This window comes from Vicugna pacos, chromosome 13 (assembly GCF_048564905.1).
Source record: "Vicugna pacos chromosome 13, VicPac4, whole genome shotgun sequence".
Lineage (NCBI taxonomy): Eukaryota > Metazoa > Chordata > Mammalia > Artiodactyla > Camelidae > Vicugna > Vicugna pacos.
The window spans coordinates 49,583,358-49,609,817 of NC_132999.1; the positions used below are offsets into that span (position 1 = coordinate 49,583,358).

Below are 26,460 nucleotides of genomic sequence, written 5' to 3' on the forward strand. Positions count from 1 at the left end.
TTGTTTTAGAGTGGAGGAGGTAGATGTCCAGAGAGGTTACATAACTTGCCCAGGGTAACACAGCTGGTTAAGTAGTAGAGCTAAGATGTGAACCCAGGCAGAATGCACTCATGTGCTTTACTACTTTGCTGCCTCCAATGAATGGCTGAACCTATTTTGGGGAAAAGACTAGAATGTGTTCCAGACAGCTCAGGCTACCTGACTTGTCCTTTCTCCTACTCTGAGTCCACTGAAGCCTGTCCTGATGGTCTCCCAGTTCAGAGCTTGACTTCTGAGGCTTTTGGCTCCTTAGGCCTGCCCAGGAATCCAGTCTCCCAGGAGACCTTGTTCCCCCAAGGGCTGAGCCTGGCCCTCAGAGGGCAGCTGGACGATGCACAGTTTACCAGATTGGTCCCCCTTCCAAGGTCTGGACTCAAAAGATTACAGGGCTTTGGGATCCTGGAGCAGTGGAATCTCTGGGCCTCACCCAGCTGGCCTGATTTGGGGGAGGGAAGGGAAGGGATGCCCTTGGCTGCCCTGCTCCCACCCTGCCTGGGCTGGGAAAGGAGTTGGAGCAGAACAGGGTAGCTGTCCCAGCCCTACAGCTTCACTCTTTGATACCAGCACTGTGCAGCAGATAAGAGCTGGACTTGGATCCAGGCCTGCCACTAGCCAACTGGATGGCCTTGGGCAAGTAGCATCCTTCCGAGCCTGTTTCCTCATCCACAAACTGAGATAATGACAGAACCACATCCTGGGCCTACAGTGCATCTAATGGGCTTTGCACATGGCAAGTGCTTCATAACTGACCACTCTCCTTACTTTTATTACTTTTATCATTCAGCTCTCAAATATCCACAGCCAAGTTTCACAGTTAAGTGGCTTTTCTCCTCCAGGAACAACTTCAGGTCCATTTCCCAGAGTCTGAATACATTGGGAGCTATGTGACCTGAAATAAATTATTTCTCCCCTCTGGGCCTCAGTTTTTCTATCTCTAAAATGGGGGTCATCACACTCACCATGCAGGAAGCAATGAGGCCAAATGAGATAATATAACAGTCTTGTGTCCCCTTTCTGAGCCTCAGTTTCCCAATTTGTAAAATGGGTTAATAGGGTTGTTCAGACCAAAGAAGGTAGTCATGGCAACTGTGTAGTGCACCGCTCTGAGCATGGCAAGAGCTTAATAAATTATAGCTTCAAAAACAAGCCCAGGACAGGGCAAGTGTTTCAAAAATGGAAGCTGAGTCCAAGTCACCTTCCAAGTTTTTATTCACTGTGATAGAATATAATCTCCATAATGTCCTTATTTGTTTTCATTTCCTATATCCTACCTGTTCTAAATGATTGGATTTTCTTTGCCACTTTTTCTATCCACAGGGGTAATGGACATTTAAGTAATTCTTGTGTGATTGAAATTGTTGAAGTAAATTGAACATTCTATTACCTCATGATCATACATGTTTTGTTATAATGAAGAAATATACATTCCTCTAGTACACTGCAGTTGACAAAGAATCTTAATATCCATTGTTTTATTTAATTCTGTTAACAACACTGTCAGGTTGATATTATTATCTCCATTTTACTGGTAATAAAACTGAGGCCCAGCGAGAACAAGGAGACTTGCCCAAGGTCACAGGATGAGTTGGGGGTAGCACCAGGACTTGGGTCCTGTCATCATTTCTGCAACCCACAACTGTCTCTCAAAGTTCCCTAAGGGCAGAGCAGCGTCCTTGCTAAACTGGCTCCTCTCGGCATTCCATCCATCAGGCTGGGTGCAAGCAAGATGAGGTCGGGGTGTCTCCCCTCTCTGCCCGGTCCAGATCTTCACGCATTTGAGGAGCGGACAACCCCCGCCATTGTTGGTCCATTATTTACTGAGGGCCTTCTATGTGATCGGATTCCTCATCCTTCAGGTGCTCCCTCTCATGGGGGGAGATGTTACACTGAGTAGTAAGTGGGTGTTTTAATAGAAGTGCAAACAAACTGCCTTGGCTGGGCGGATCAGGGGAAGCTGCCCAAGGAGAGGGCTTTAGGTGGGACCCTGAATAAGACAGGGGCGCAGAGACGAGGATGGGGAAGGTCGGGCGTATCTCTACCAAAAGTACCCTAGTGAGGTGAGGTATGTGGGTTTAAGTGGCTTCAAGCCTGGGCTGCGGGCTCTAGCTGGGAAACTTGGATGCTCCTGCTACAACTTGCTCTCTTCCCCTCAGGTCAGGCGGGTCCAGACTCGGGAGCTTGCGGTTCAAGTCGACCGGAAATCGGAACCGCTCAGCTGGAGCCTCTGCTGGGCAGCCACTTCTGCCCCCCGGGCCTCCGAGTCTCCATCTGTACAAGGACCACAGGAACTCCCAAGACTGTCGTCGCCGATGTGGGTGAGCCTGTCGCCTCCGCGTGCCACACGTGGACGCGGTGCGGGAGGGGCTGCTGGCGCCCAGCCGGGCGGGAGCTGTGGGCGAGTGAGATTGCCCTCGTCGGGGCGGGCGGCAGCCCGGCCCTGAGCACCGAGTCCCGAGCGAGCCCACTCCCGCCCGCCGCCGCTCCGCCTTTCCCCGGCTCCGGGCGGGGCCTCCGCCCGGCTGCCCCGTTAACTGCCGGCTCGCTGCCCAGACGTCGACGGCCTCTCGCAGCTCCGCAGGTACCCGGCTGGGGGAGAGTGGGCGGGGCAGGGCGGGCGGCGGCGGGCAGAGGGGGCGCTCCCGTAGGAGCGCGGGGAGCTGTGCGCCGCGGAAGCTCAGGGATGTGTCTGTGTGTGGCGGGGCGGGGGGAACGGTACGTGAGGAGGGAGGGAGGACACGCAGGACTGCGTAGCTGGAGAGGAAGCGGCTCCTGTGGAGAGTGGGAGGATGCCAGGGGGAATCTGCTGGTGGTGGGGGTGCGCCACTGCGGAGCGGCGGGTGCAGGAAGGAGAAGCAGAGCTAGAAGGGGAGCATCCCAGGCAGGAGCAGAGGGGCCATCAGAGCTGGAACAGGAGCACTTCATTGAAGGAGTGGGCGGAAGGGCGATGTGCCCTGGGAAGGCCATGGTGTCCTGGAGGACGATAGGCACCGAGCACGCCCCTTCCACTGAAGGAGGACTGAGGGAGATTCCACTCACTCCATCACTTCCACTGAGGGAGATTCTGGGGAGAAAAGGGGTGTGAATACATGGAACTGGGTGATGTGGGGGGCTCCCAGTTGGGAAACGGGAAACAATGGTAAGAGCACTGTTGGGGGCGGAGAGGGGCTCTTCCTCCAAAGGAGCTGAGGCCCTTTGGGATGGGGAAGACTTTCTTGGTGTCAGGAGAGAATGGGGGTTCCCCCACCCAGCGAGGGAAGCACTTGGCTCAAGACTAGGCATTGAGGACTTCCAGAAGTTTCCCTGGGGGCTCCCACTGTCCCCAAGGCCTGTTGGGAGTGAAAGGTCAGGTCAAGTCAGGCCAGGGCTGGGGAGTTTAAGAGTTTGATTTATTCTCAGAGCCTAGCTGCTTCTCGGTGGATGTCACATTGGAGAGGGCCCCAGCCTCCCATCATGGGGCTTGTGTCACTTCGGGGTCCCTTGGTGAGAGGCTGCCTTTCCCCAGCCTTAGTTCCCCTGCCAAGAGGAGCCCTTGCAGGTCAGTGATGAAACCCAGGTCCCTTTTCTGTCCCCCTGTGCTAGGCACCTGTAGCTAGCTCACCCAGCCTCTCTGGGTCTGTTTGCATCCACCAGGTTCTTCCTTGTCCTCACAGTTGTGAGCCTGAGATGCACAGGAATTCCTTTAAGAGTTATTTATTTCATTCTGATCACACTTTTCAGTGCAAATAGAGGCCCAGAGCAGTTACAAAAAAACAAAAACGGTTTCTGTTCAGTTTTGGAAGGCATGGAGGGACTTTTTGTTTAACCACATTGGGCTGAACTGGGGAACTGGTTTGCATTGAGGGAGGTAACCCAGTTGCTGAGATATCAGGAGGCCAGCCAGGGATGAAAACTTTGCTTGTATAATCTGTGGCCACCCACTGGGGGCTTGGGAACTGACCACAGTGGATAAAGGGCAAGGGCACTGGTTTTGGAGTTAGACAGATGTGCTCTGCCACCCTGCCTCTGCTGCCGTGACACCAGCTTAGCCATAGGTTCAGTGAGTTGCTTCAAGGGAGAGGTGAAGTGAGTGTGAAACTTCTTTGTAAACAGCAAGCCACTGTAAATTATTAATGCTAGTGCCAGTCTTATGAATACTATCTCAGGCTCTGCTATATTGTGTCGTTCTTCTCAGAACCTCTCAAGAGGGTTTGCCTCTGACAGCCCCCTTGTTAACACTGGTCTGGCCTTATTATTTTTATCTAATGAGGTTAAACTCTGCCTTCGACGGCAAGATAAAGTTGTTTTGCTGAACCATCAGGGCCCAGAGAAGCAACAATGAATATTTTGCATGGCAGGAAGGAGGCAAAAGAAGAAGTGGAATTATAATCAACAGTATTTAGAAAAGTTAGGTGCTATTTAGTTAGGCTATTAAGCTCTAAGAGGGCAGGGTATTAATACCCTTAGGTGTTACCCGCAGCTGTTATTTAGCTGGGCTCTTAGTTCTATAAGGGCAGTGTTTAAACTGCTTAGTTCACTGCTAAAGCTTCAGCTCCTGACATGTAGTAAACCTAAAACAAATACTGTTGGAATGTCTCAGGGCCTAAAGGGCCCATTGAAGTCACTGGTGAATTCACTCTCTTTCAACATTTGGAGAAACAGAACCAAGAGCAGAAGGGACTTGTCCAGGTGTCATGCAGGGTCTGGGTGGCTGAGCCAGGACTAGAATCCAACAAAAATAGTGGAGCCGATGTGGTGCCAGAGCCAACACCTAGTATCCGTGACTTTGTTTTGCTTTTGCAAGAGCCCAAGAGGTAGCTATTATCATCCTCTGATTATAAATGAAGAAACAGGCTCAGAGAAGTGAAGGGACTTTAGTAAAGTCACACAGCTGGCAAGTTCCAGACACAGACCTGAAATCCCATTCTCACACAAGAATGCGGACCTGGCTTCTCCTGAAATATCTGCCCGAAGTGAGTGGTAGTTGGCCTCCCTGGGCAACTGTCTCTAGTTCTCCATGGTTACCACATGAGTGGCTTTTCTCTGGGCTGGATTTTCCTGGGCCCACAGGCATTTCATTTGTGTGGGTGTGACCTGGCAGGGCAGGGAGCCTGTCTGCCTCAGTCACTGTGTGCCCCAGCCTTGTAGACTTGGGCCTGGCATATAGTAGGCCATGAATAAAATCTGTGGGATGAGTATAACCCAGGGCTTTCTCGCTCCAAAGCCCACTTACTACCCCATCCCCACAACCTGGTCTGCTGTTTTGCCCTCAGAGATATCAGGGGCCTCTCTGACAGTGTGTATCAGGTGGAGACCAGGAGGAACTAGGGGGTGACAAGCTTTGGCTGAGGAAGGAGGTGAGGAAATTGACCCTGAGTTTAGAAAAGGGGATGTGAATTGGGAGGGCTGGGGAGGTGAGAGGGGAGACAAGGAAGGCACTGCTCAGACTGACAGAGGAACTCCCACGTGGGCCCTGGAGATCTCAGTTCTGAAGTTCAGCCAACCCAGAACCTCCCAAGTCTTCCAGATGTGCCCCAACCAGGCCACATGCCTTTTGGATTACCTGCTAGTACAATCTACCCCCTTTACCCTCCCGCTCAGAGATCCGGCTCTTGGGGCTGCTGGGGTGGAGGCCCTTTTCCCTGGGGATTTCACTTCCCATCCACCTCTCTTGGGTCAAAGGGCAAGTGCAAATCTTCAGAGCTCTGTGAATCCAGAGAGGTTACTCTGAATGATGTTTGCCAAGAACACTTTAATTAAGTAAGGTCAGTATCCCCAGAAGTCCAAATTCCAGCCACATTCTCTGGTCCCTAAATAAACCCTCAGAGAAAGGTAAATGTTTAAAGAGACAAAGAATACTTTCTAAGACCCCCAAACCCCATGGAATCAGCTACTGAGGGCTAGAAGAGGACTGAGTTTATTAAAGAACCCCAAGCAAATTTTTCAAGCTGGAGATGTATTTTTTAAATTTATTTTTTATTATGCAAATGCAGAGGGGCATCATTATTATTGTTATTGTTGTAAAACCAGGTGCTGAAGAGTTACAGGCTTCTTTTTTTTTTAAACTTTTTTTTATTGAGTTATAGTCATTTTGCAATGTTGTGTCAGATTCCAGTGTAAAGCACAATTTTTCGGTTATACATGAACATATATATTCATTGCCACTTTTGTTTTTCGCTGTGAGCTACCATAAGATCTTGTATATATTTCCCTGTGCTATACAGTATAATCTTGTTTATCTATTCTACATATGCCTCTCAGTATCTACAAATTTTGAAATCCTATTCTGTCCCTTCCCACCCCCCGCCCCCTTGGCAACCACAAGTTCGTATTCTATGTCTATGAGTCTTTCTGTTTTGTATTTATGTTCTTTTTTTTTTAGGCTCCACATATGAGAGATCTCATATGGTATTTTTCTTTCTCTTTCTGGCTTACTTCACTTAGAATGACATTCTCCAGGAACATCCATGTTGCTGCAAATGGCATTATGTTGTCAGTTTTTATGGCCGAATAGTATTCCATTGTATAAATATACCACTTCTTTTTTATCCAGTCACCTGTTGATGGACATTTAGGCTGTTTCCTTGTCTTGGCTATTGTAAATAGTGCTGCTATGAACATTGGGGTGCAGGTGTCTCTTTGAAGTAGGGTTTCTTCTGGATATATGCCCAGGACTGGGATTCCTGGGTCATATGGTAAGTCTGTTCCTAGTCTTTTGAGGAATCTCCATACTGTTTTCCACAGTGGCCGCACCAAACTGCATTCTCACCAGCAGTGTAGGAGAGTTCCCTTTTCTCCACAGCCTCTCCAAAAGATGGAGATATTTTAAATACTAATGCTCAGACTGGAGACACTTCAAATACTACTGCTGTTAATAGTAATAATTAATTATTACCACTGTTAATAATCTATACTAATGATAGCAATTATTTATTGAGTCACCAAACTGTGCTGAAACTTTTCTAATAAATTTAATCTTTGCAGCAATGTATGAGGTAGGTAATATTACAATTCTCACGAGGGAGGCAAGGATCAGAGAAGGTAAGTCACTTGTCTTAGGTCACACAGGTAGTATGTTATGGAATCAGGAGTCAGACCTGGTTTGTCTGAATCTGAAGTCATTTCCTTCATGAGCCTTTATAGTGTTTATTTTCTCCTTGATTCTTAACTTCCTTCCATTCTGATTCCCCCTGAATAGGGGACAGAAGTCAGTCAGGTTTGCCTGACATTCATCAACCAGGCTCTGGACACCTGATCTTAGCCCAGCTTTGCCCACCTTGCTGTGTGATCTTGGGTAAGTCACGGCTTTTCAGCCAGCCCTCGGTCTCCCGAGATGTTTCATGCAGAGGTTAACTATGAACTTCCTTCTGCAGCTGAGGCCTGGCTAGAGGGGCAGAGTTTAACCTGGATTTGACCCATGTGGGAATGGTGATAGAGGAGAGGGGAGAGGGTGGAGGTTGTCTTTAGCCCCACCCTCTGGTGACATCACACAAGACACCCACAGTCCCTGGAAGCCCCGCCCCTAGTGACCCTCACCTCTGGAAGTGCCACTCAGTGCTTGGCATCTGGTGAATTTGCCCTCTTCTACAGCAGGTCATCAGCCCCCAGGTTTAAGAGACACCCTTAGGTAACCCATGCAATTAAGGAGGCTTGGAGGGGGGCCATGGAAGTATACTGGACTGGGGTGGGATGCCTGGTTCTGGCAGGTTCTGGCAGCCTCGTGGCAGACTACTCAGAGGATGCACCGAGGGTGCCCTCTGGATACCTACCCTCATCCTTCCAGCTCATGCTAGACCCCTGCCCTTGCTCCTTTCCCCTGGATCCAGGGCCCCTTTCCATGGAGTCAGGAGATGGGAACTAATTCTGAAAATAGACCTATTCAAACTGAACAGGGTCGCTGGCTGAGGTCAAAAGGAAATAGGGTGGCTTGACTGCTGCCATCCCAGTATGTGGTCTCTGGGTTCTGCGCTTAGGGCCCACTGTGTCTGGGGGAGGTGAAGGGCTGGGAGTGAGCTATGGACCACCTGAGGAGGAGCTGTGAGCTTCACTGGGGCAGCATGTGTGGGTAGCTGTAACTGGGGGAGACTGAGGTCCCTGGATGCAAGTCACTTGTCAGAAGCCTAAGGAAATAATTTATGGGAAAGGACCTGGTTGCCTGCTGTAGATCAGTGTTTTCCAAAGTAGTTCTGTGGGATGAAGATACGTATGACAGGAGGCGGGGCAGCAGGAGTGGCTGAGAGTATCTTTGCTCTGCAGTCAGAGAGCTGGGGCCAAATCCTGCCTCCATCTCTCACTCCCTCCCCCACCAGCCCCTCTCCCTCTGTACGTATTGCTTTGGGTAAGGAGCTCCTAATCTCTCTGAGTTTCACTATCCTCAACAACAAAACGGGCATAATAATACCTACCTCACAGGCTAGTTATGAGAATTAATTGCAGCAAGGCTATGAAGAGTGAGCATATAGTAAACACTTATTGCATTTCAGCTAGCCTTAAAATATAATTATTACTGGGAAAGAAATCCTTGGTCACGTAAGCTCGGCAAATGTAGGTTTAACAAAGTGAAGCAGGTTTCTTTGGTACAGTACTTCTCAGAGCCTTTAACATGCTGTTAGGACTTGCGAAGTTCTAAGAGTAGAATATGTAGTATTAGACTGAACGGATCACAGGGGTCAGCAACTAGGGCACCATCACATGTCATCAGTCCCTGGTCTTTGCCCACGTGGTGGAATGGAAATCTGGCTGCACTGGGCAACTTTGGGGAAGGCCTTCCAGTCTCTGGGCTCTTGCTTCCTCAGTGTAAAACAACAGACCTGCATGAGATGTTTTCAGAGGTCTTTTCCGGCCCTCTGAGGTTCTGAGTTGGGAAGACAAAGCTGTAGACAAGGGCGGAGGCCTTGTTGAGGCTGAAGCCTCATCTTTTGGGGAGGAGAAGAAATCCGGTGCTGGCTTCCCAACCAGCAAGTGGGCCAGGGGGGTTCTTGTGCTCTGGATGGAAATGGCCCCACTAATTAGCTTATCAGCAAGGCCTGCTTCCTAAACCTGCCAGGCTCTTTGGGAATAGAAAGTAAAAGAGTCTTGTACTGCCTGTCGTAGCACCCCTCATGCGGTGGTGTAATGATTTACTTAACTCCTCCCTCCCTCCTAGACTAGGAAAGGCCAGAGGCTAGAGATGACTCCAGAACTGTCATGCAGAAGGAGCTTAGGGATGCAAATCTGGCTGGGGGTGAGGAGGAGTGAGGGCTGGGGGCTTGTCTTGATGTTGCCTTTCCATAGGAATCACTATGCATTTACCTGGCCTGTGTGCAAATTATTGGGTGGCGTTGAGGGTTATCATAGTCCTGCTGGTGGCAGAGAACTTGACTGGTTTATCCAGCTCCAATCTCCTTGCCTCTTAGAGTGACTGGTGCAATAAATATCTGATGAATGATGGACGAGTACATCTGGTTGCTGAGTCCAATAAGCTTGCTGGGGAGAATTTGAGGAAGGAGAGTTGTCTGGCAGCAGCTAGTTTTTCAATAGGTATTTGACCTAATGAATGATACAGTGAATAATGATAAGCCTGAATTAGGCAAATTGTACCAGGCAGAACAGTATATAATTATGAAATGATTAATAGTACTTGCCACCTTGTCTTGCAAAGGACAGTTTAAGGCAGTGGTTAAGATTGTAAATTGAGTTTAGAACAAACCTCTGTTGCTTCCTAGGCAGTGTATTTAACTTCTCTGTGCCTCAGTTTCCTTATCTGAAAAATGGGCTTAATGATAATACCTATTTCACAGGGTATTATGATGCTTAAATGAGTCAAACACACACAGAAGTGCTTAAGACAGTGTCTGGCAAATAACATGTGCTGTATAAGCATTAACTATGCTTTATTTTCCTCTCTATAACCTCTCTCATATCATGAAGTTTCTGAGGGCAGGGATGAAATTCTTTTCCACTCTGTTCTCCCCCGGACCCAGCACAGGATCTGAGGGAGAGCAAGGGATCAGAAGTATATGCTAAATGAGTGAATGAGTATATTTACATGCTAAATTGTATAACCCATTATAGATTTCCCAGAGAGGAAAGTGAAGGGGGCAATAAGAAGGTCCCCTGGAGATGGCAGCTTATACTGGTATTAAAGGATTTCAGCAGAGGGAAAGGAAGTTGACACAGGGTGTGACATTTGGTTTAGGTGGGAAATGAGGGTGGGAGCAGGTCATGGGTCTTGAATGCCAGAGTGAGGCATTAGATTGAATTTATTTGCAATTAGCAAGTATGGAAGGGCTGGAGCGGGGAACTTTTTAGTGGGGGTGTGGCTAAGGGAAAGGGCTGTTCTTATAGGATCAGTTGTTACTAGGGACTTTCAGGGGAAAAGTGGCTTTTTGAGTTAGGCCTTGAAGGGTATGAAGTATTATCAGAATGTTGTTACGTTGTTTTTTAATTCAGCCAACATTGAGCACCAGCTACCTGCAAACCACCAGGGTTTCACAAAATAATAAGAGAAAGTGCTGACCCTGGAGGAGCTTGCATTAACAATTTAATGCCCATGAGAAGTGTTATAATGGTCAAAGGATGGTAGGCATTCAAGTAGAGGGTCATCACCAGAGGTTTGGTGGACCAGGGAAACCAGGACAAGTATCACAGATGAAAAGGGTTTTGAGAGATGTATAGAAGTTTGCCAGATAGGCAAGGTGACATAAATGTCTCAGGTAGAGGGAACAGCTTGTGCAAAGCTATCAGCTTGTGAAACAGCAGACCCAGGGATTTGTTGAGGCTGTGGCTGGATGTGAAGTGCATTATGGTTGAGGAATCTGGCTTGAAAAGGTAGTAGGGACCAGATCACGTAGGGAATGGAGGGTCAGTGGGAGACTCTGGCCACTCTGAAGGAGCTAAAGGTAGAGGCAGCAGGTGTCTTAGCAAGGTCATTGTTGCCACCAGGTGAACACTGATGGCAGCATGAACACAGGAGAAAACAATGGGGGCTGCTGTGTGGAGCATGGACTGGAATGGAGTTGGCTGAGGTAGTGAGCCTCATTACATAATGCATGCCTCACACATTTATTGAGCACCTACCATGTGCCAGGCACCATTCTAGGCACTTGAGACACATCAGGGAGCAAAACAATCATGAGTTAGAGCTGAGTGCTCCCTTAGAATGACTCCTCTCCTCTTAAAGTCAGTGTAGGGAGAAGGGGTAGGGAAGAGGGAGGAAGAACTGGGCAGTGCAGCCCCTAGTTGCTGCTTTTGGGGCAAGAAGTTGAGGACACCAGCCCCCTGATTTTTCTCTGGCCTTTCCCAGCTCCCTGCCTGGGTCACAGCCATGGCCACAATGGTGGCCCAGAAGCTCAGCCACCTCCTAACCAGTTTGTGGCAGGACTACCAGAAGCCTCAGCCATCTGTGCAGCCAGAGCCTGTGTTCACGGTGGACCGAGCCGAAGTACCGCCCCTCTTCTGGAAGCCATACATCTATGTGGGCTACCGGCCGCTGCATCGGACCTGGTGCTTCTATTTCCGCACGCTTTTCCAGCAGCACAATGAGGTGGTGAACGTCTGGACCCACCTGCTGGCGGCCCTGTTGCTGTTGCTGCGGCTGGCCATCTTTGTGGGGACCGTGGACTTCTGGGGAGACCCGCACGCCCTGCCTCTGTTTATCATTGTCCTCGCCTCCTTCACCTACCTCTCCCTCAGTGCCTTGGCTCACCTCCTGCAGGCCAAGTCCGAGTTCTGGCATTATAGCTTCTTCTTCCTGGACTATGTGGGTGTGGCTGTGTACCAGTTTGGCAGCGCCCTGGCACACTTTTACTATGCCATTGAGCCCGCCTGGCACGCCCAAGTGCAGGCCATTTTCTTGCCCATGGCTGCCTTTCTTGCCTGGCTTTCCTGCACTGGCTCCTGCTATAACAAGTACATCCAGAAGCCCGGCCTGTTGGGCCGCACTTGCCAGGAGATGCCCTCGGCACTGGCCTACGCGTTGGACATCAGCCCTGTGGCGCACCGCATCCTCGTGTCCCCCAACCCTGCCACGGATGACCCAGCTCTTCTCTACCACAAATGCCAGGTGGTCTTTTTTCTGCTAGCTGCTGCTTTCTTCTCGGCCTTCATGCCTGAGCGCTGGTTCCCAGGCAGCTGCCACGTCTTTGGGCAGGGCCATCAGCTCTTCCATGTCTTCTTGGTTCTGTGCACACTGGCTCAGCTGGAGGCTGTGGCACTGGACTACGAGGCCCGGCGGCCCATCTATGAGCCTCTGCACACCCGCTGGCCCCACAACTTCTCTGGCCTCTTCTTGCTCACTGTAGGCAGCAGCGTCCTCACCGCATTCCTCCTGAGCCAGCTGGTACGGCGCAAACTCGATCTGGATCAGAAGACTCAGTGAATACGGGTGGCAGCTGGTAGGGAGAGAGGTAGAGTGGGGGCCAGGGTCCGGGCTTGGCTCCAGATGGGAACGAAGCCTGGTAAAGTTGTTTGTGTCTAGCCTGTGGTGACTCTCTGTGCATGCCTCAACTGCCGAAGGTGGCACTGGCCAGTCCTTGGATTTGAGTATTGGCTGGAGCTGCTGGGGTGCACTTCTAGGCCTGCTCCAACTCCCTGCCCTGAGAGAGAGAAAGAGAAAGATGTGGGCTACTCTGGTTTGCCTCCCCTCATTGCCTCTTACTAGGGTTGAGAATGGGAAATTGGCTGGGGCCAAGACCTTGGTTTGGGGCTTCCAGATTATTTGGGAGGGGGTGAAGCTGGGATTTAGGTCAGAGTCAGATCTGAGCTGAGAGACAGGGGAAGCATCAGCAACCCCCCTCTACCCAGATGTCACTGGTGCATAGGGAAAGGACAGGCCCCAAATGTGTGCAGAACCTTACTGTTCCTTGAACCCCAGCCTGGAGTTTTGGAGCCCCAGAGAGCCCCCACCAAGGTAGAAGATTGTGCCAGGTAGAAATGGATCCCACCCAGTGCCCCATACTTCTTCAGTCACTGTCCCAGACTGTGAGCCCCAACTCTCCTAGCTCTGGCTTCTATGTCCCACACATTCTGTTCCCAGTGTCTTTCCTCATTCCCTTGTTCACATTCAGTGTGTATCCATTCAGTGTGTCTTGCGCCTCTGCTCAGAGGCAGACCATTGACTGGGCCCTGTGGATCAATGCAGGATGGTAAAGGCTTTAATATCGGAATGAACTCAGGAAGCACTGAGGGAATAATTAGCACTACCTGGGACCCTTAGGGTCTTGGGTTGCCAAGGGTGAATAGGAGTTTGCAGATGGAGAAGAGGAGGGGCATTCCAGGCAGAGGGAAAAACCTGTCCAAAGGCTAAGAGGTATGGAAGGAGGATTTTACTGGGGCTGGAGTTAGGGGTGATGTGGACTCTGATATATCCTGGATGTAATAAAGTAACTGTGATAACAGCTGCCTCTTTGTTTTACGTCTCCTGTCCTTGAGAAGGAGCCCTGGTGCCCTCCCTGGGCCTGCCCCTGGTGTTGGAGGAGGTTTTCAGGGGGAAGCTGGGGGTGGGCACAGGGAGGAAGGAGCAGTTTCTGTTTTCTCTTTGCCTGGGGGTGGGGTTGGGGCCTTATTCACTATATATGTGAACTTTTTCTTTTTGTTAGGAAAGGTGAAGTCAGTTTTATTACTAAATAAGTTTTAGAAGTTAAAAGAATACGTTTAAAATACATAATTTGACAAAGCTCACATTTTTTGTCTTTCAATCAAGGAGAATCTTATATGTTAACTTTTATAATACTATTATACGTTAACGTTTGTAGCATTACCTTTTCCATAGCATACAAGCATACAGCAATATAAATAGTGAAGGAAAATTAGAAAGTACAGATAAGAAGGAAAAAAAAAAAACTCCGAATGAGTAAGAAATGTCACTCCACTGCTAAAATATTCTGTTATTTATGTATGACATCTATGGAGATTGTGGTTAGGGATGGAAGAAGGACGGGTGGGTTGCCAGCATTTTTGCATTTCTGAAGGACTTTCAGAATTTACAAAGATTTCACGTATCTTACATAATCCTCTTTAAAATCCAAGGCCATACAGTAAACACTGAAAGCAGGACTGAAATCTAGTTTTTTTTTTTTTGAAATCTAGTTCTTGACTCCAGCTTTTTAGTTTTCATTCTACTTAACGCGTTTCTAAATCTTCTCCCATGTGGTTTCATAGTTATGCTTAGCTTTTTGTTTTGAATTACAAAAGTAATTCATAAACTCGAGTGTACTGTAACCATTTAGGGCAGTGTTAAGGACCCCAGCTTTAGAGTTGGCGGACCAGAGTCTCGGCTTCTCCCCTTCTTTTTGCGATGTTTGTGAGGATTCAGCGAAGAGAAGAAAACCCTGAAGCTAGGGTAGTTATGAGTAAGAAAGTGCAACTAACTCAGCAAAATGAAAATGCACATTCCTTGTGCAATGTCGCGAAAGCATCCAAACAGCATAGTTCCGGAATACAATTCTGGAATGATAAGACCAGAAAGAACGTGGTCCTGCTAACGGTAAAGGCGCTCCACGCATCAAAAGATCTGTTGAGGTGGTGGTTAAGGAGTCGCGTAGGATTTAGGGGAGGGGCGGAGCTTGGGCCTGGGCGGAGCTGACGTTGGGGGCGGTGCCTGCTCCCCGGCGGCCGCAGCGTAGCTCCGCCCCCAGCGTTGGCGCGAGATCTGAACTCCTGAGGAGTCTGTTATGGCGGCTCCTTGAGGCGGCCCGAGTGGTAGCAGAGTTTCCCGTTGGCTTGTTCTCCTCAGCGGCCATGAAGCGCAGAGGCCCGGAGGAGGAGGCCTGCGGCGTGTGGCTGGACGCGGCGGCGCTGAAGAGGCGGAAAGCGCAGGTGGGGCGTTGGAGCGAGAGAGGGCGGGGGGAGGGGCTAGGGACCCGGCGGCGTGAGAAGGGAGGAGTTTGGGGGTAATTGGAGGTGGTGGAGGTAAAGTCCGGGACCGAGAACGGAACAGCTTTGGGAGTTCAGTAGAGAGAAAGATTGGAGTCTGAAGAAAGTTGAAAAATGGGGTTTGGGAAGTGAGAAGAAAAAATGGGGGCGGAAGGCAGGCAGGCAGGCTGTGGAGGGATATGGAGAGACTGGGCAGCAATGTTTGGAGGTGAGGGGAGAGGGTAGAGAGAAAATTTGCTCAGAGGAGTGTAATGGAGCAGACTCCTCAGCAGCTCAGAGTCCCTGCCAGACGGCAGCAGAGGCTGAAATACGGAAGAGTGGGTGCGTATGTAAACTCGGAAAGTTCTCGCCCTGAGGGTCCGCTCTTTCCAACTTGCCAGGTTGCCGGCCATCTACAGAACAGGTAACTTTAGGGGAAAAAAATAGACGAGACGAGAAGGGGAGCTGACCTAATACTTGTTGAGCTCCACCGGGTGTCACATACTGTATTAAGTATTTAATATGTATTATATGTATTGTTACGGAAACGACAGGCCAGCCAAGAAACAAGCACCACTCGGAGGGTTGGAGTACTCAGATGTATTACGCCGGCGGGCTCAGAGGGGCTTCTGCTCCGAAGCTCTGAGCACCTCCAAGATGTACACATGAGGTTTTATAGGGTAAAGTACAAGCTTGGGGTATTCGGCCAATAGGCATGGAACAGCTTTAGCAGCATCATTATCACAAAAGTGGAGGCAGGGAGGCAGCAAACCAACATTCCAAAGCCAGATATATATCTTTGAAAATCCAGCTGGCTAGCAAAAAAACATGAACAGCAAACCAACACTAATTAACTTAGATTTACAAGTTAGTCCAGTAGAACTCAGATCAGTATTCTGATACTTAGATTTGTGAGTTGTCTTGTTAGACCAGCCCAGCCTCTCCTTCACATTCCTAGACTTGTGAGTTATCTTGTTAGACCAGCCCGACTTTTCCTTCACACACAGGGAGTAATTTAGTTTGGCTAAAGAGTAGGGTATATGTAGGGGAATTGAGAAGGTGAGATTAGGAGAGTAAACTCTTGCCATGTTGTTGGAAATTCATGGAAGGCATCTGACATAATGGGAGGTGTCTCTAGGAAGATAAACCCAACAGTGGTTATATGAAAGCAAGTGGTACACTGAAAGGTAGGCTGGAGGAATTTGGAGGATAATGCAGAAGTTTAGGCAAAAAATAACAAGGGCCTAATCCAGGATGGTAGAAATTGAAGTTATTTATATTTGGTGGATCATTGGTCTCTGTAAGTGTTACTAAACCTGGTTTGTCTGCCCGATGCACAGTAGGCCAAATGCTAAGATGCTGAGGTTTGCTGCAGAGAAGGGGTTTATTCACAAGGTAACCAAGTGAAAAGAGGGGAGAACAAATCTCACATCTGCCTCCCTGAAAGTAAGGGGCCTGGGATATTTATGAGATAAAGAGGCAGGGTGGTCTCAGGTGTGGGGAAGGATGATTGGCAGCAAGAAAAAGGTAAAGTAATTGGTGTTCTGTGCAGGCATATCTGAGTTACATGCTTTTATCATGGGACGCATGTTCAGAAAATGGCAGTGTTAGCATGATCTGAGAGTGGAGTTTTTGGCCCTTTTACAATAAAATGTCATCTATCTGACGCTCGCAGCCCAGTTGAATGTTTGGTGGTCACAACTGGTTTGAACTGGGCAAGACTAGCTGCATGTTCTAGAAAAACAATTTAAGCAACCATCACTATAATGACCCATAAGTCAGAGGTGTTATCTATAGGGCGTGGTTAAAGGAATCTTGTGATACACTGTCTAAGCTATGTGGGGCTTGGAGGGTATTCAGTTTGTAAGTACAATTAAAGCAAACTTGGTCAGTGAAGGCAGGTTATAGTATGTTATTTCAGGTAATAGGATATTATTTATTAAGCAAGTTATAGTTCATGGGATCTAACTGATGACTGCCCTTGGTTTTATAAGTATATATCTGAAGTATATTTATGCTCATAAAGGACCTACATGTGGGCTTGCATGGGGGGAGGGAGGTGTTGCTTAAATATGTTTTTAAAGCTGTGAGTTTGATCCAGTTATCTGCAGCCCTCAGTGTCTCTCACTCTTTAAAGGTGCATCTTCCTTTCATTTCTGTTTACATCTAGGAGCCAGAAATTTGTACCTGAGTAAATAGAGGCTGGTTATAGAGAAAAAAAATTAAAAATATAACTTGAAATAGTGCTTGGAAATTGGGAGAAGAGATACAGTATAGGCTGATTTTGTGTATGTATATTATAGGGGCAGAAAAAATTTCCCTTGTTCCTTTCTAGGGTCTTTGGCTTGTCTAATAATTAAGTTGATATAAGACAGACTAAAAGGAGAAAAATCAAACAGAAGTTTAATAGCATGTATACTTCCTGTATACATGAGAGAGACCCAGGAAAACAGTAACTCTCAGATATGGCCAAAACTGTCACCTTAGATACCATCTTCAGCTAAAGACAAAAGAAGATGTTGGGGGTGGGGAGTCAGTTATGGGAGGTTACCAGGAAAAAACACAGTAAACAAGGGTAAAATTGTTACGCCGATATAAGTTGTTGTCTTCTCCACTGATGAGAGTTTCTAGATACCGAGTCATCCTTCTCTTCCTGGTACAGACAGGAAGACTTCCTTACAAATGGAGATTTCCCTTATGAATATAAATGTCTCTTATAAAAGGGTAAATATGCAGTTTTTAGAGCTTTTCCTGTGTCTGCTGTTTCTTAAAAATAATCAGCCTAAAATAATCCTTATGTCAAAGAAGCAGGCCTATTTTGGGGTGACAAATCCTGCTCCCCTTCAGAGTGTGTGTGTGTGTGTGTATGTATAAAATACACACATCTAATGCTTTTATTCCCAAAGTTGACATCTACTAGGTGGATTCAGGGGTTTGTCCCAGAGCGGGGACTCCCCCTCCATTGCATTTCAGTTAAGGCACCTACATTACCATTTAAATGAGCACGGTGCTCCTTCTTTAATGGGATGGATCTCTGCTATTGGGAGGGTTGCATGTGGCCATTCTTGTATTGGAAATAGTTCAAGCAGGATGTTTAAACAGATCTTCAATAAATAGTCTTTATTAGGGCAAAACTGATGATAAATGTACTAAAATATTGTACTGCAATTAATTCTGACATGCATGACATCCTTTAAGTGAGACAAATCTCATTAGTGAGAAGCACCTTTGTAAGAGTATTGTTAGTGGATATAGTCAAATCAGGTCTCTAGTTTAGGAGTTGTGATACTTAGAAGAAATTGCTGTTCATTTATCCTTGCTGAATTTTCATTAAGTTTAGATGAAAAACCAGTGCCAGGTGGTTCTAGAGAAGATTCTTGAAATAGTTTTCTATTACTAGATTACTTTAGGAGGAAAATCTTCAGTTTTCAGTGGGTATACCCTCCTATCTGTGTTCTAGACCTTATGTATATGAAAGGAAAGTTAAAATGGAGTCAGTACTGCTGAGAGAGCTTTCTAAAATGGAGCTGGAGGCCATTAAGGAAATGTGACTTAATGCACACATCAGCCTGGATGGAATCTGACCTTTTGACCACCTGTTGTCCTAAAGAAGACATCCAGAACATCTGCCAGAAATTCAAGATACTTAGCAGACCCTTACTCTAAAATAACTGGTGACAGCCTATCTACTTATGTTACTTAGTCCAAACTCGTTCTGCTTGATGCACGACAGGCCAGTAAATTGGGAGATGAAGTGTTGGGGCAAGGAATAACGACTTTATTCGGAAAGCTGGCCGACTGAGAAGATGGCAGACTAATGTCCTGGAGAGCCATCTTCCCACAAGTTAGAATTCAAGCTCCTTTCATTCTAAAAAGGGGAGAGTGTGTGGTTGGTTATTGCAAATTTCCTGGTGTTGGAGTCCTTTGTTCTTGCAGCTGTCTACATAGGGTCAGGTCAGGTCGTGGTGTTCCTGCAAACCTCCAACAAGACAAATGTTATTTTCTATTCTGCAACTTTTTTTCATTATATGAATGGGAAAGTGTTATACTTTTAAAGGTCAGAGTCTTGAGCATGGGCTATCCTGTATATTTCAGGCTATAGGCATCATTCTTTAACAAAAGGTACAGGACCAGCATGACTCAGCACAGGAAGCAGAGCACAGGGTTAAAGTCAAAGGAACAGATCTAAGATGGAGTCAGATTTGTTCCTTTCTCTTACAGTCACTGGAACCCTACCCTAAAATAACTTGTGATTCCTTAAGGACAAATATTTCATGACTCACATCAGAGTCAAACACAGCTCTTGCCAGGCAACTTTGAACAACCTCATGGCTTTTTGTCTTTATAAGCCCCTGACTCTTTCTCTTCTCTGAAACACTATTCCAATTTTACCAGAATCGGTGTCTACCAAATTCTTAAGACCACCCCTCCGCAACTCTTCTTATTTGCAGCTTTATGCATTGTTTTTTCGTTGACATGTGTGACATCAACTTACAGTGACAGGAGCTCATCTTAGCCTTGGCCACAGTATTAGAAAAGCCTTAAGTTTTTTCTGAAAGCTTTGGTGATGTTGAAAATGTAATGAGTAGGTATATATAAAATAGAAAACTTGAATGTATCCTTCCTGTATATCCACTTTCTTCCTAAAATATTTATTGAGCTGAGTACCTACTGTGTGTATTAAGCTGTTTTTGTGGAGGATAGAAAGCAAAGTTTGTGATTCAAATGTTGACCTCAGGATTTTGTAGTATAACTCAAGAAATACCATGTGATAAATGTCAAGTTCAGAAGAGGAAGAGGTCACATCTGGCTGTGGGAATCAGGAATGCTTGGCGCTAAGTTGAATAATGTGTAACATTTCAGAATTGGTTGTGAAACAGGCCTTTTTATGTGAAAAACAGAAGTGAGGAAGGTGGAGGCCATAACGGGGACTGGCATCTAGCTGAGTATTATGTTACAGTGTGCATAAGGGGTTTTTGGTAATAGAGAAAAAGGAAACGGGAATAATATCAACGTGTGCAGTCTGAGAGTCTACATTTTATGCTATAGGTTCTTGCCAGAACAAGATGGTATGATCACAGTTGTGCTTTAAGGTTAATCTAGATGTTGAATATGGGACTATTGAAACAGGTAGTAAATGGGGGCCAAGCACTTATGAAATCCTGAACTAGGATAGTATGTTATTTGTTTTGTGGGTTTGTAGAGTTTGAAGCAAGTTCTGAACGCTTTGTTAGTAATTCAACAGAGCTGATTTATATTTTTGGGAGATGATGAGAATTTCTTGGTTAGACTCCTTAAACAATCCTCCTTGGGGTGACTTATATTAGGTAGCATTATCCTTTCATCCTGACTTGAATGAAGCATGATAGTGATTGATGGGAAAAGGTTTTCATCCAAAACTTCATCAAATTAGTGCTATGAAAGACTAAAGAGGAAGGGGGGACTTGAAGATGATGCTGTCAGAGACTCTAGAAGTGGGAAAAGATGAGTATGGGCCCTGGGAAGCAAAGGAAGAGGTCGCATGGCAAAAAGAACTAAATACGGGGAGGGGGGGGTACAGCTGCAGAGTGCATGCTTAGCAAGCACAAGGTCCTGGGTTCAATCCCCAGTACTGCTTCTTCAAACAAACAAACAAACACACACCTAATTCTACCCTCTCCCACCGCAAAAAAACCAAAAAACAAACAAAAAAACCCGCAAATTCACGTATTTCAAAGCTGTTACTTTATATGGAAATTGATACGTCATACACAAATTGAAGATCAGAGTAACCATTATGAAAAAAGGAAGTTGGATCAAATTATGTACTAGGCTTGAAGACAATATGAATTAAAAAGGGGGAGGAGATTAAATTGCTTTAAAAGTAGAACTTTGAGACAAACTTGCAGATTAATTATCAGAGAGATAAAGGTAGAATGAGGGCTAAATAGAATTTAAATGCTGTGGAAGCATGGAAACATTTTCTAATAGTGAAGTAATGTATATGATCTCAGATTTGCTTTGATACCAGAGTTGTGAGTATTAAGAGTGGGTTACTCTTGGTGTGACTTACAGCACGTCACCCCCCCCTAAAAAAGAAAAGTATCACTCTCTAAGAGAACATGTCATAGGGGGTCCTTGTAATAGCAAGAATAGCAGGAGCTCCATAGATACAGGAAGTCAATTTTTCCTTCTACCTCTCTGAAAGAAGCTTGATTGGACCATGAATGTGCTATACCAAAAACTAGACATTCTTTGGTTTTGGAGGGAATGTGTTTCTTGAAGTTATGTTCTTCTTGGCATTCTTATAGGGTAAGACTGTCAATACCTAGGCTGTGGCTTACTAAGGGGAGGTCCTGTAGGAACCCTGTGCCTTTTAGTATGCTTTCTTATGCTATGTAATGTACATACAGGGGCTGTCTTTGTTTTGAGGTAGGGTAATCAGCTGAAGGACTTTGTACCTGGGCCCTCTTCAGTTCCAGATGACCTGTTCTCACTTGGGGTCTTAGTTGAGAGAAATGTAAATCCTTGAAGCCATGGGTTTTCTGAGAAGTCTGTAACTGGGACGGTATTACTCCTGACATTGCTCTGACCTAAGGAAGGATTCTTTCTAATCCTGCTAATAAGTATAGCCAATTTGGTGAAAAGCTTATTCCCAGATGTTTTGCTAATTGAGGTCTTACTGTTTTCTGATAAGCTGCAGTTTTCTCTACGTCATCTTTATAAGATTTAGCATACTTGCAGCATTTTAAATAACTCTTTACTAGTTTGTCTGTTTTCCCCTTTAAGCTGTAAGCTTTACCAGGGCAGAAACACTTTTGTTCATCACTATTTCCCGAGTACGTAGCATATAGGTGCTCAAATACTTGTTGGCATACTAACTCATGTTATTTCACATATCTTGGATGTGTTTCCCTTATAATTTAGAGAGCCATTTGCCTGCTTGGGCTTCCTTGTAGCATGGTGGCCAGGTTCCAAGAGTGAGCATCTCAAGAAAGCAAGGCAGAAGTACATGGCATTTTTATGACCCAGTTTTAGAAATCATGTAATGTTACTTCTGTCATACTTTATCAGTCAGGCAGTCGCAAAGTTCTTCACTAGTTAATGGTGAGGGAATATGGCTCTCACCACTTGATGGGAAGAATAGCAAGGTCAGATTATAAGAGCCTGTGAAATGGGAGATTTTGTATTTGCCATCTTTGAAAAAGACACTCAGTTGTTGTAGTTTTCATCAAATTTGGAAAGATTTTGGCTATTTAAGTATATTCTCTGCCCTTTCACATTGTTTTTTTGAAATTCTCATTGTATATATGCTTGATATCCCACAGACCATTAAGACTTTATTCTTTTCAGTTTGTTTCTCTCTGCTTCATTTTGGATAGTTTGTATTGCTGTGTCTTCAGGTCTACAGTTATTTTTTTCCATAGTCTCTAATCTGTTCTTAAGCCCATCTAGTGAAATTTTCATATCTTCTGTTTCTCTCATTATTTTCCCATTTTCCTTTAAATCCTTGAAAATATTTGTAGTAACTGTTTCAAAGTTTGTCTGCTAATTCTGTCATCTCTGACATTTCTGAGCCTGTTTCCCCCATAACTGATCCCCCACTCCATCCCCCCACCCCCCATTATGGATTGTGTCCTTGCTGCTTCACGTATCTAGCAATTGTCTGTTGCATGCTAGGCCATGAGTGCTACATTGCTCTCATGCTGGTTTTTTTTTTTTTTTTTTTTTTTTGTCTTCAAAGAATATTGAAATTTGTTTTGGCAGGTAGTGTTCATTAGCTTGCTTTTAAGTTTTGTTAGGACAGATTTGGAGTAAGTTTTGCTCTGGGGCTAGTTTAGCTCTACTGCTAAGGGGTGATCCTTCTGTGAATTCTGCTGAATGCCACTGGTGTTGAAAAGGTCTTTCTGCTCTGGTTAGTGGGAAGCCCTGTGTGAGTTCTGGGAATTGTTCGTCTTGCAGTTCCTGGCATTTCTTTGGCCTCATGGGGTTTTGTCTAACACATGTCTAGGTTAATATTCAGTAATGAACTGAAGGGATCTCTATGTAGATTTCTGGATGTATTTCTCCGTGCTGCAAATCCCAGGCCACCTTTTCTTCTCCGAATTCCAACCTCCGTCTGCTCAGTTCATCAAGACTGCAGTGTTCTGCCTGGGTACTCTCTCTATGCATTGCAGTCTGACAAGTGTTTGCAAGCAGAAAGCTAAGGTGATCCCAGGGTTCACCTCATTTGTTATCCTACTCTCTGTGATCCTGCACTGCCTATTATCCTTTGTCTAAAATCAGTTGTTTCATGTAATTCTTACCCAGTTTTCTAGTTTTGTATGGTGGAAGGGAATGCTCCATATCAGTACTACAAGTCAAAGCATGAATTTTGTGTCCAGGATTTCTTTTGTCTTTTAACCACTTAAAGTGGTTTAGTTTCCATATGTAAAAATTAAATGAAGTCAACTTTGGGCTAAAATTAATAATTTAGGTTCAAGTTTCATGCCTACTTCCAACTTGGTGCATAGATATTGGCAAATCCGTTTTTCTTCTGTGGCTTTCACAGCCAAATTGATATAATCCTATTCTCCTTACTTCTCAGGCATTTCATAACAAGCAAATGGGAACAAAACCAAATCACACTTAAATAAGGATGAGGCATAAAAGTTGACATATCCCAAACCTCTCTGGCCCATCTACTAATTCAATTTCTAAAGTATAAAGGGGCCTCAGATGAAAGTTTAGTACGGCCGGAGCTGTTTCATTGCTCTTCCTCTTAATAATAGCCAACCATTATTGAGTATTATCTGTGTGCCAGAACTGTGTGAGCCTTTTACGTGAATTAACTCACCAAATCCTCATAACTGCCCTGTGGGCTAGGTACAATGATTGTCCTCATTTCACACATGAGAGTGAGACAGAGAGATTAAACATCTTGCAGAGGGTTACGCAGCTAATAATTGGCAGTGGCAGAATTGGTATTGATTTGAACAGAGGCTGTGTGACTAGGGAGCCATGCTATTAACCACTATGTGACTATTTGAAAACTACTGAGAATGTATCAACTGCTGCTGATGTAGAATCATTAACTATAAAGGCGAGAACATCATCCCTGGAATCCCTTCAACAAATCCTATTTATTTAGTCAGCCTGACTGATTTCCATGGGGAAGCAGGAGTAGGCTATAGTTGGAATGCATGATTCTTGAGGAAAAACAAACACCATCAGTATGGCAGAAGGTGGTGGGAGATGATGTAGAGCAAAAACTACCTAGAGAACAGGATATGAGTGGAGTCCAAAAGGTCCAGTGTGGTTCCAGCAGTCACTGGTGTTTATTGAATCTCTCAGATCTGGCAGCTGTTTTTTTTTTTTTTTTAACTTTTTTTTTTATTGAGTTATAGTCATTTTACAATGTTGTGTCATCTGGCAGCTGTTTTGATGTTAATAGGTTCTATTATTTTTCTCCCTCTTCTCAGAAACATTTAATCAAGTCAAGCACCAAAATGCTAACACTCTTTCCTGAAGAGAGAAAGGCCAAGATTTCTTTTACTCAAAGAAGTCATCCACCTGCAGGCACTCGGCAAACCAGCATTGCTTCCTTCTTCACCTTGCAGCCAGGTATGGTGACCCATTTGGAAGCAACCAGGGAGCAAAGAAATTCTGGTATTTTCTGTGTACTCTGTATTAAAATCTTAGGCAAAGTTGAGAACTCTTATAAAAGTTTCTGCAGTACAATTCTTGGAGAAGGAAAGAAGAAATCAGTCATTCAGCTTTGTGTGTAATTAAATTTTGGTATAATTTTGGGGTGGGGAGCAGGAATTCCATGTCATTTATCCTTAACGCAGACAGGACCATTCCACACCTGATAAAATGCACAGGCTGGACACTTTTGTATTGTCCTTTTCTACTGATTGACTTATGGTTCTGTATCTTTACTCCCTTTCCCATGAAATGTCTGGCAGTGGGAGACCCACATATTTCACAATGTCATCAGAAGGTTTCTTAGTTGGTGGGTTAATGTAATCTTCTGAGACTTTATAAAAATGGTGTATATTAAACAGGTTTCTCAAAGGATAATATCTAGGAGTAATATTTGGCCAGGTTCATTATTTAGCAGAAATTACATTAAATTAAAGAAAAAAAGCAAAACTTACGTACCCTATGTTAAACCAACCTCACAAAACATGAAAACTCAAGCTGGAAAAGTGGGCTATGGTCTGATTGTATACCCTTTTTGACTGTTAGGGAGGTCACAGGAAGCATCCATGTATTTGAGTAGGGGAGTGGAAGCTGTGTTTTAGAAAGATCGTTCAGGAGAGAATAGAGGTTGAAAGCAGGAAGATCAGCTTCAAAGGTCTGTGGAGAGTCCTAAGACCCCTGCACTAGGTAGTTATGATGGCTGATACTGATTTCAGATAAAGCTACCAAAATCCTGCTCAGGTGTTTTCCTATAGAATAATGTTTGTTCATGTCTATTTTACTAGGAAAGACAAATGGTGGTGACCAGAGGGGTGTTTCATCTCATATAGAAAGTCAGACCTACAAGGAATCTAAGGAAGATGCAACCCAGCTACACCATCTGATCGAGGGCTTGGGGGATGACTGTGTGGCACCCCCTTTAGCCACTTCAACCCCTGCAGACATCCAGGAAGCTAGACTTTCTCCTCAGTCTCTCCAGGCTTCTTGCCACCATGAAATAGGAACCCCATGCTTGTCTGTGTTGTCTTTGTTCCAGACTGATACCTTAGTCTGTGCTGGAGAGAGAAAAGCCTCACCAGCCTATTCCTTCACCCAAGAGCTGGAGAATTCTTGCTTGCTGGACCGAAAGAAGGGAGAGAAGGATTCTTCCTGGAAAAGGGAATGGCTTCATGGATCTAAGAAAAAGAATTATCAGAGTGTGCAGAGACACAGTAAAACACCTGAAAGCAAGGGCTATCAGCTCTTGGACAAGACTAACTTGGAAGAGGTGTCAGCCAAAGGAAACAGGCAGGCCCCTGCCCTTCATACATACAAGGATTCTTGGAGTGGAGCAAATACGTCAGTGAAACAAAACCCTTGTCCTATTCCTGTGTTTTCCTGGGACAGCGAAAAGAATGACAAGGACTCCTGGAGTCAGCTTTTCACTGAGGATTCTCAAGGCCAGCGGGTCATTGCCCACAACTCTAGAGCTCCTTTCCGAGATGTAACCAATGACCAGAATCAGGGCTTAGGGCAGTTTCCCAACAGCCCTTGGGCTCAGTGCCAGGATAGGCCCACTCAGTTAAATCCGCAGCCTGATTTGTTCTTTACCCAGGACTCTGAAGGTAATCAAGTTATCAGGCACCAAGTCTAAATGTCTTTGTGAGGGTTTGGTTCTAAAAGTACCTTGAAATGACATGTAAGAAAGTATCTTCAGTGAGGTATGTTTGAATAGGGGAATGTAAGATGATGTTTTAGAAAGATCATTCAGGACAATAATCTTGGGTGGGAGGCAGGCATGGGATGAAGTTGTTGTTATTAAGCATTTTCTTTGTGTAAATACAGCAGGTGGTGCCACTTGAGATACTGTGGTTGGCGTTGTGCCGTTCCCCTGAAGAAGTGGCTGGTAAATTCCCTGCATGAATCTATGGTGAGCATTGAGAGGGAAGGGCAGGCACTCATCCCTCCACT

General features: G+C 45.6%; 2 protein-coding genes and 1 long non-coding RNA gene across 9 annotated transcripts; 2 read left to right on the forward strand and 1 right to left on the reverse strand.

Moving 5' to 3' along the window:
* The first annotated feature begins 2,260 nt into the window (after window positions 1-2,260).
* Window positions 2,261-13,393, forward strand: PAQR7 (progestin and adipoQ receptor family member 7). Of its 4 annotated transcripts, none has more exons than XM_072975081.1 (3): window positions 2,261-2,617; window positions 7,214-7,309; window positions 11,300-13,393. In XM_072975081.1, exon 3 carries the CDS (start codon window positions 11,321-11,323, stop codon window positions 12,371-12,373), a length of 1,053 nt encoding a protein of 350 aa, XP_072831182.1. In that variant the 5' UTR covers window positions 2,261-2,617; window positions 7,214-7,309; window positions 11,300-11,320; the 3' UTR covers window positions 12,374-13,393. The 4 variants fall into 4 exon arrangements, with proteins under 4 accessions (XP_072831182.1, XP_031539701.1, XP_072831181.1 ...); XM_072975082.1 differs by lacking the exons at window positions 2,261-2,617; window positions 7,214-7,309 and adding exons at window positions 7,573-7,642; window positions 9,411-9,534; XM_031683841.2 differs by lacking the exon at window positions 7,214-7,309.
* On the reverse strand, window positions 6,933-7,424 carry LOC140700758 (uncharacterized). The gene is made up of 2 exons (XR_012079390.1): window positions 7,292-7,424; window positions 6,933-7,205 (listed from the first exon to the last, which is right to left on the reverse strand). It is a non-coding gene; the product is annotated as an uncharacterized lncRNA (long non-coding RNA).
* Window positions 13,394-14,641: 1,248 nt separating the features above from the next.
* AUNIP (aurora kinase A and ninein interacting protein) lies at window positions 14,642-26,351 on the forward strand. Of its 4 annotated transcripts, none has more exons than XM_006196797.4 (3): window positions 14,642-14,811; window positions 24,288-24,429; window positions 25,296-26,351. In XM_006196797.4, exons 1-3 carry the CDS (start codon window positions 14,734-14,736, stop codon window positions 26,141-26,143), a joined length of 1,068 nt encoding a protein of 355 aa, XP_006196859.1. In that variant the 5' UTR covers window positions 14,642-14,733; the 3' UTR covers window positions 26,144-26,351. The 4 variants fall into 4 exon arrangements, with proteins under 4 accessions (XP_006196859.1, XP_072831177.1, XP_072831178.1 ...); XM_072975076.1 differs by lacking the exon at window positions 14,642-14,811 and adding an exon at window positions 14,890-15,271; XM_072975077.1 differs by lacking the exon at window positions 14,642-14,811 and adding an exon at window positions 14,890-15,189.
* Window positions 26,352-26,460: the final 109 nt, after the last annotated feature.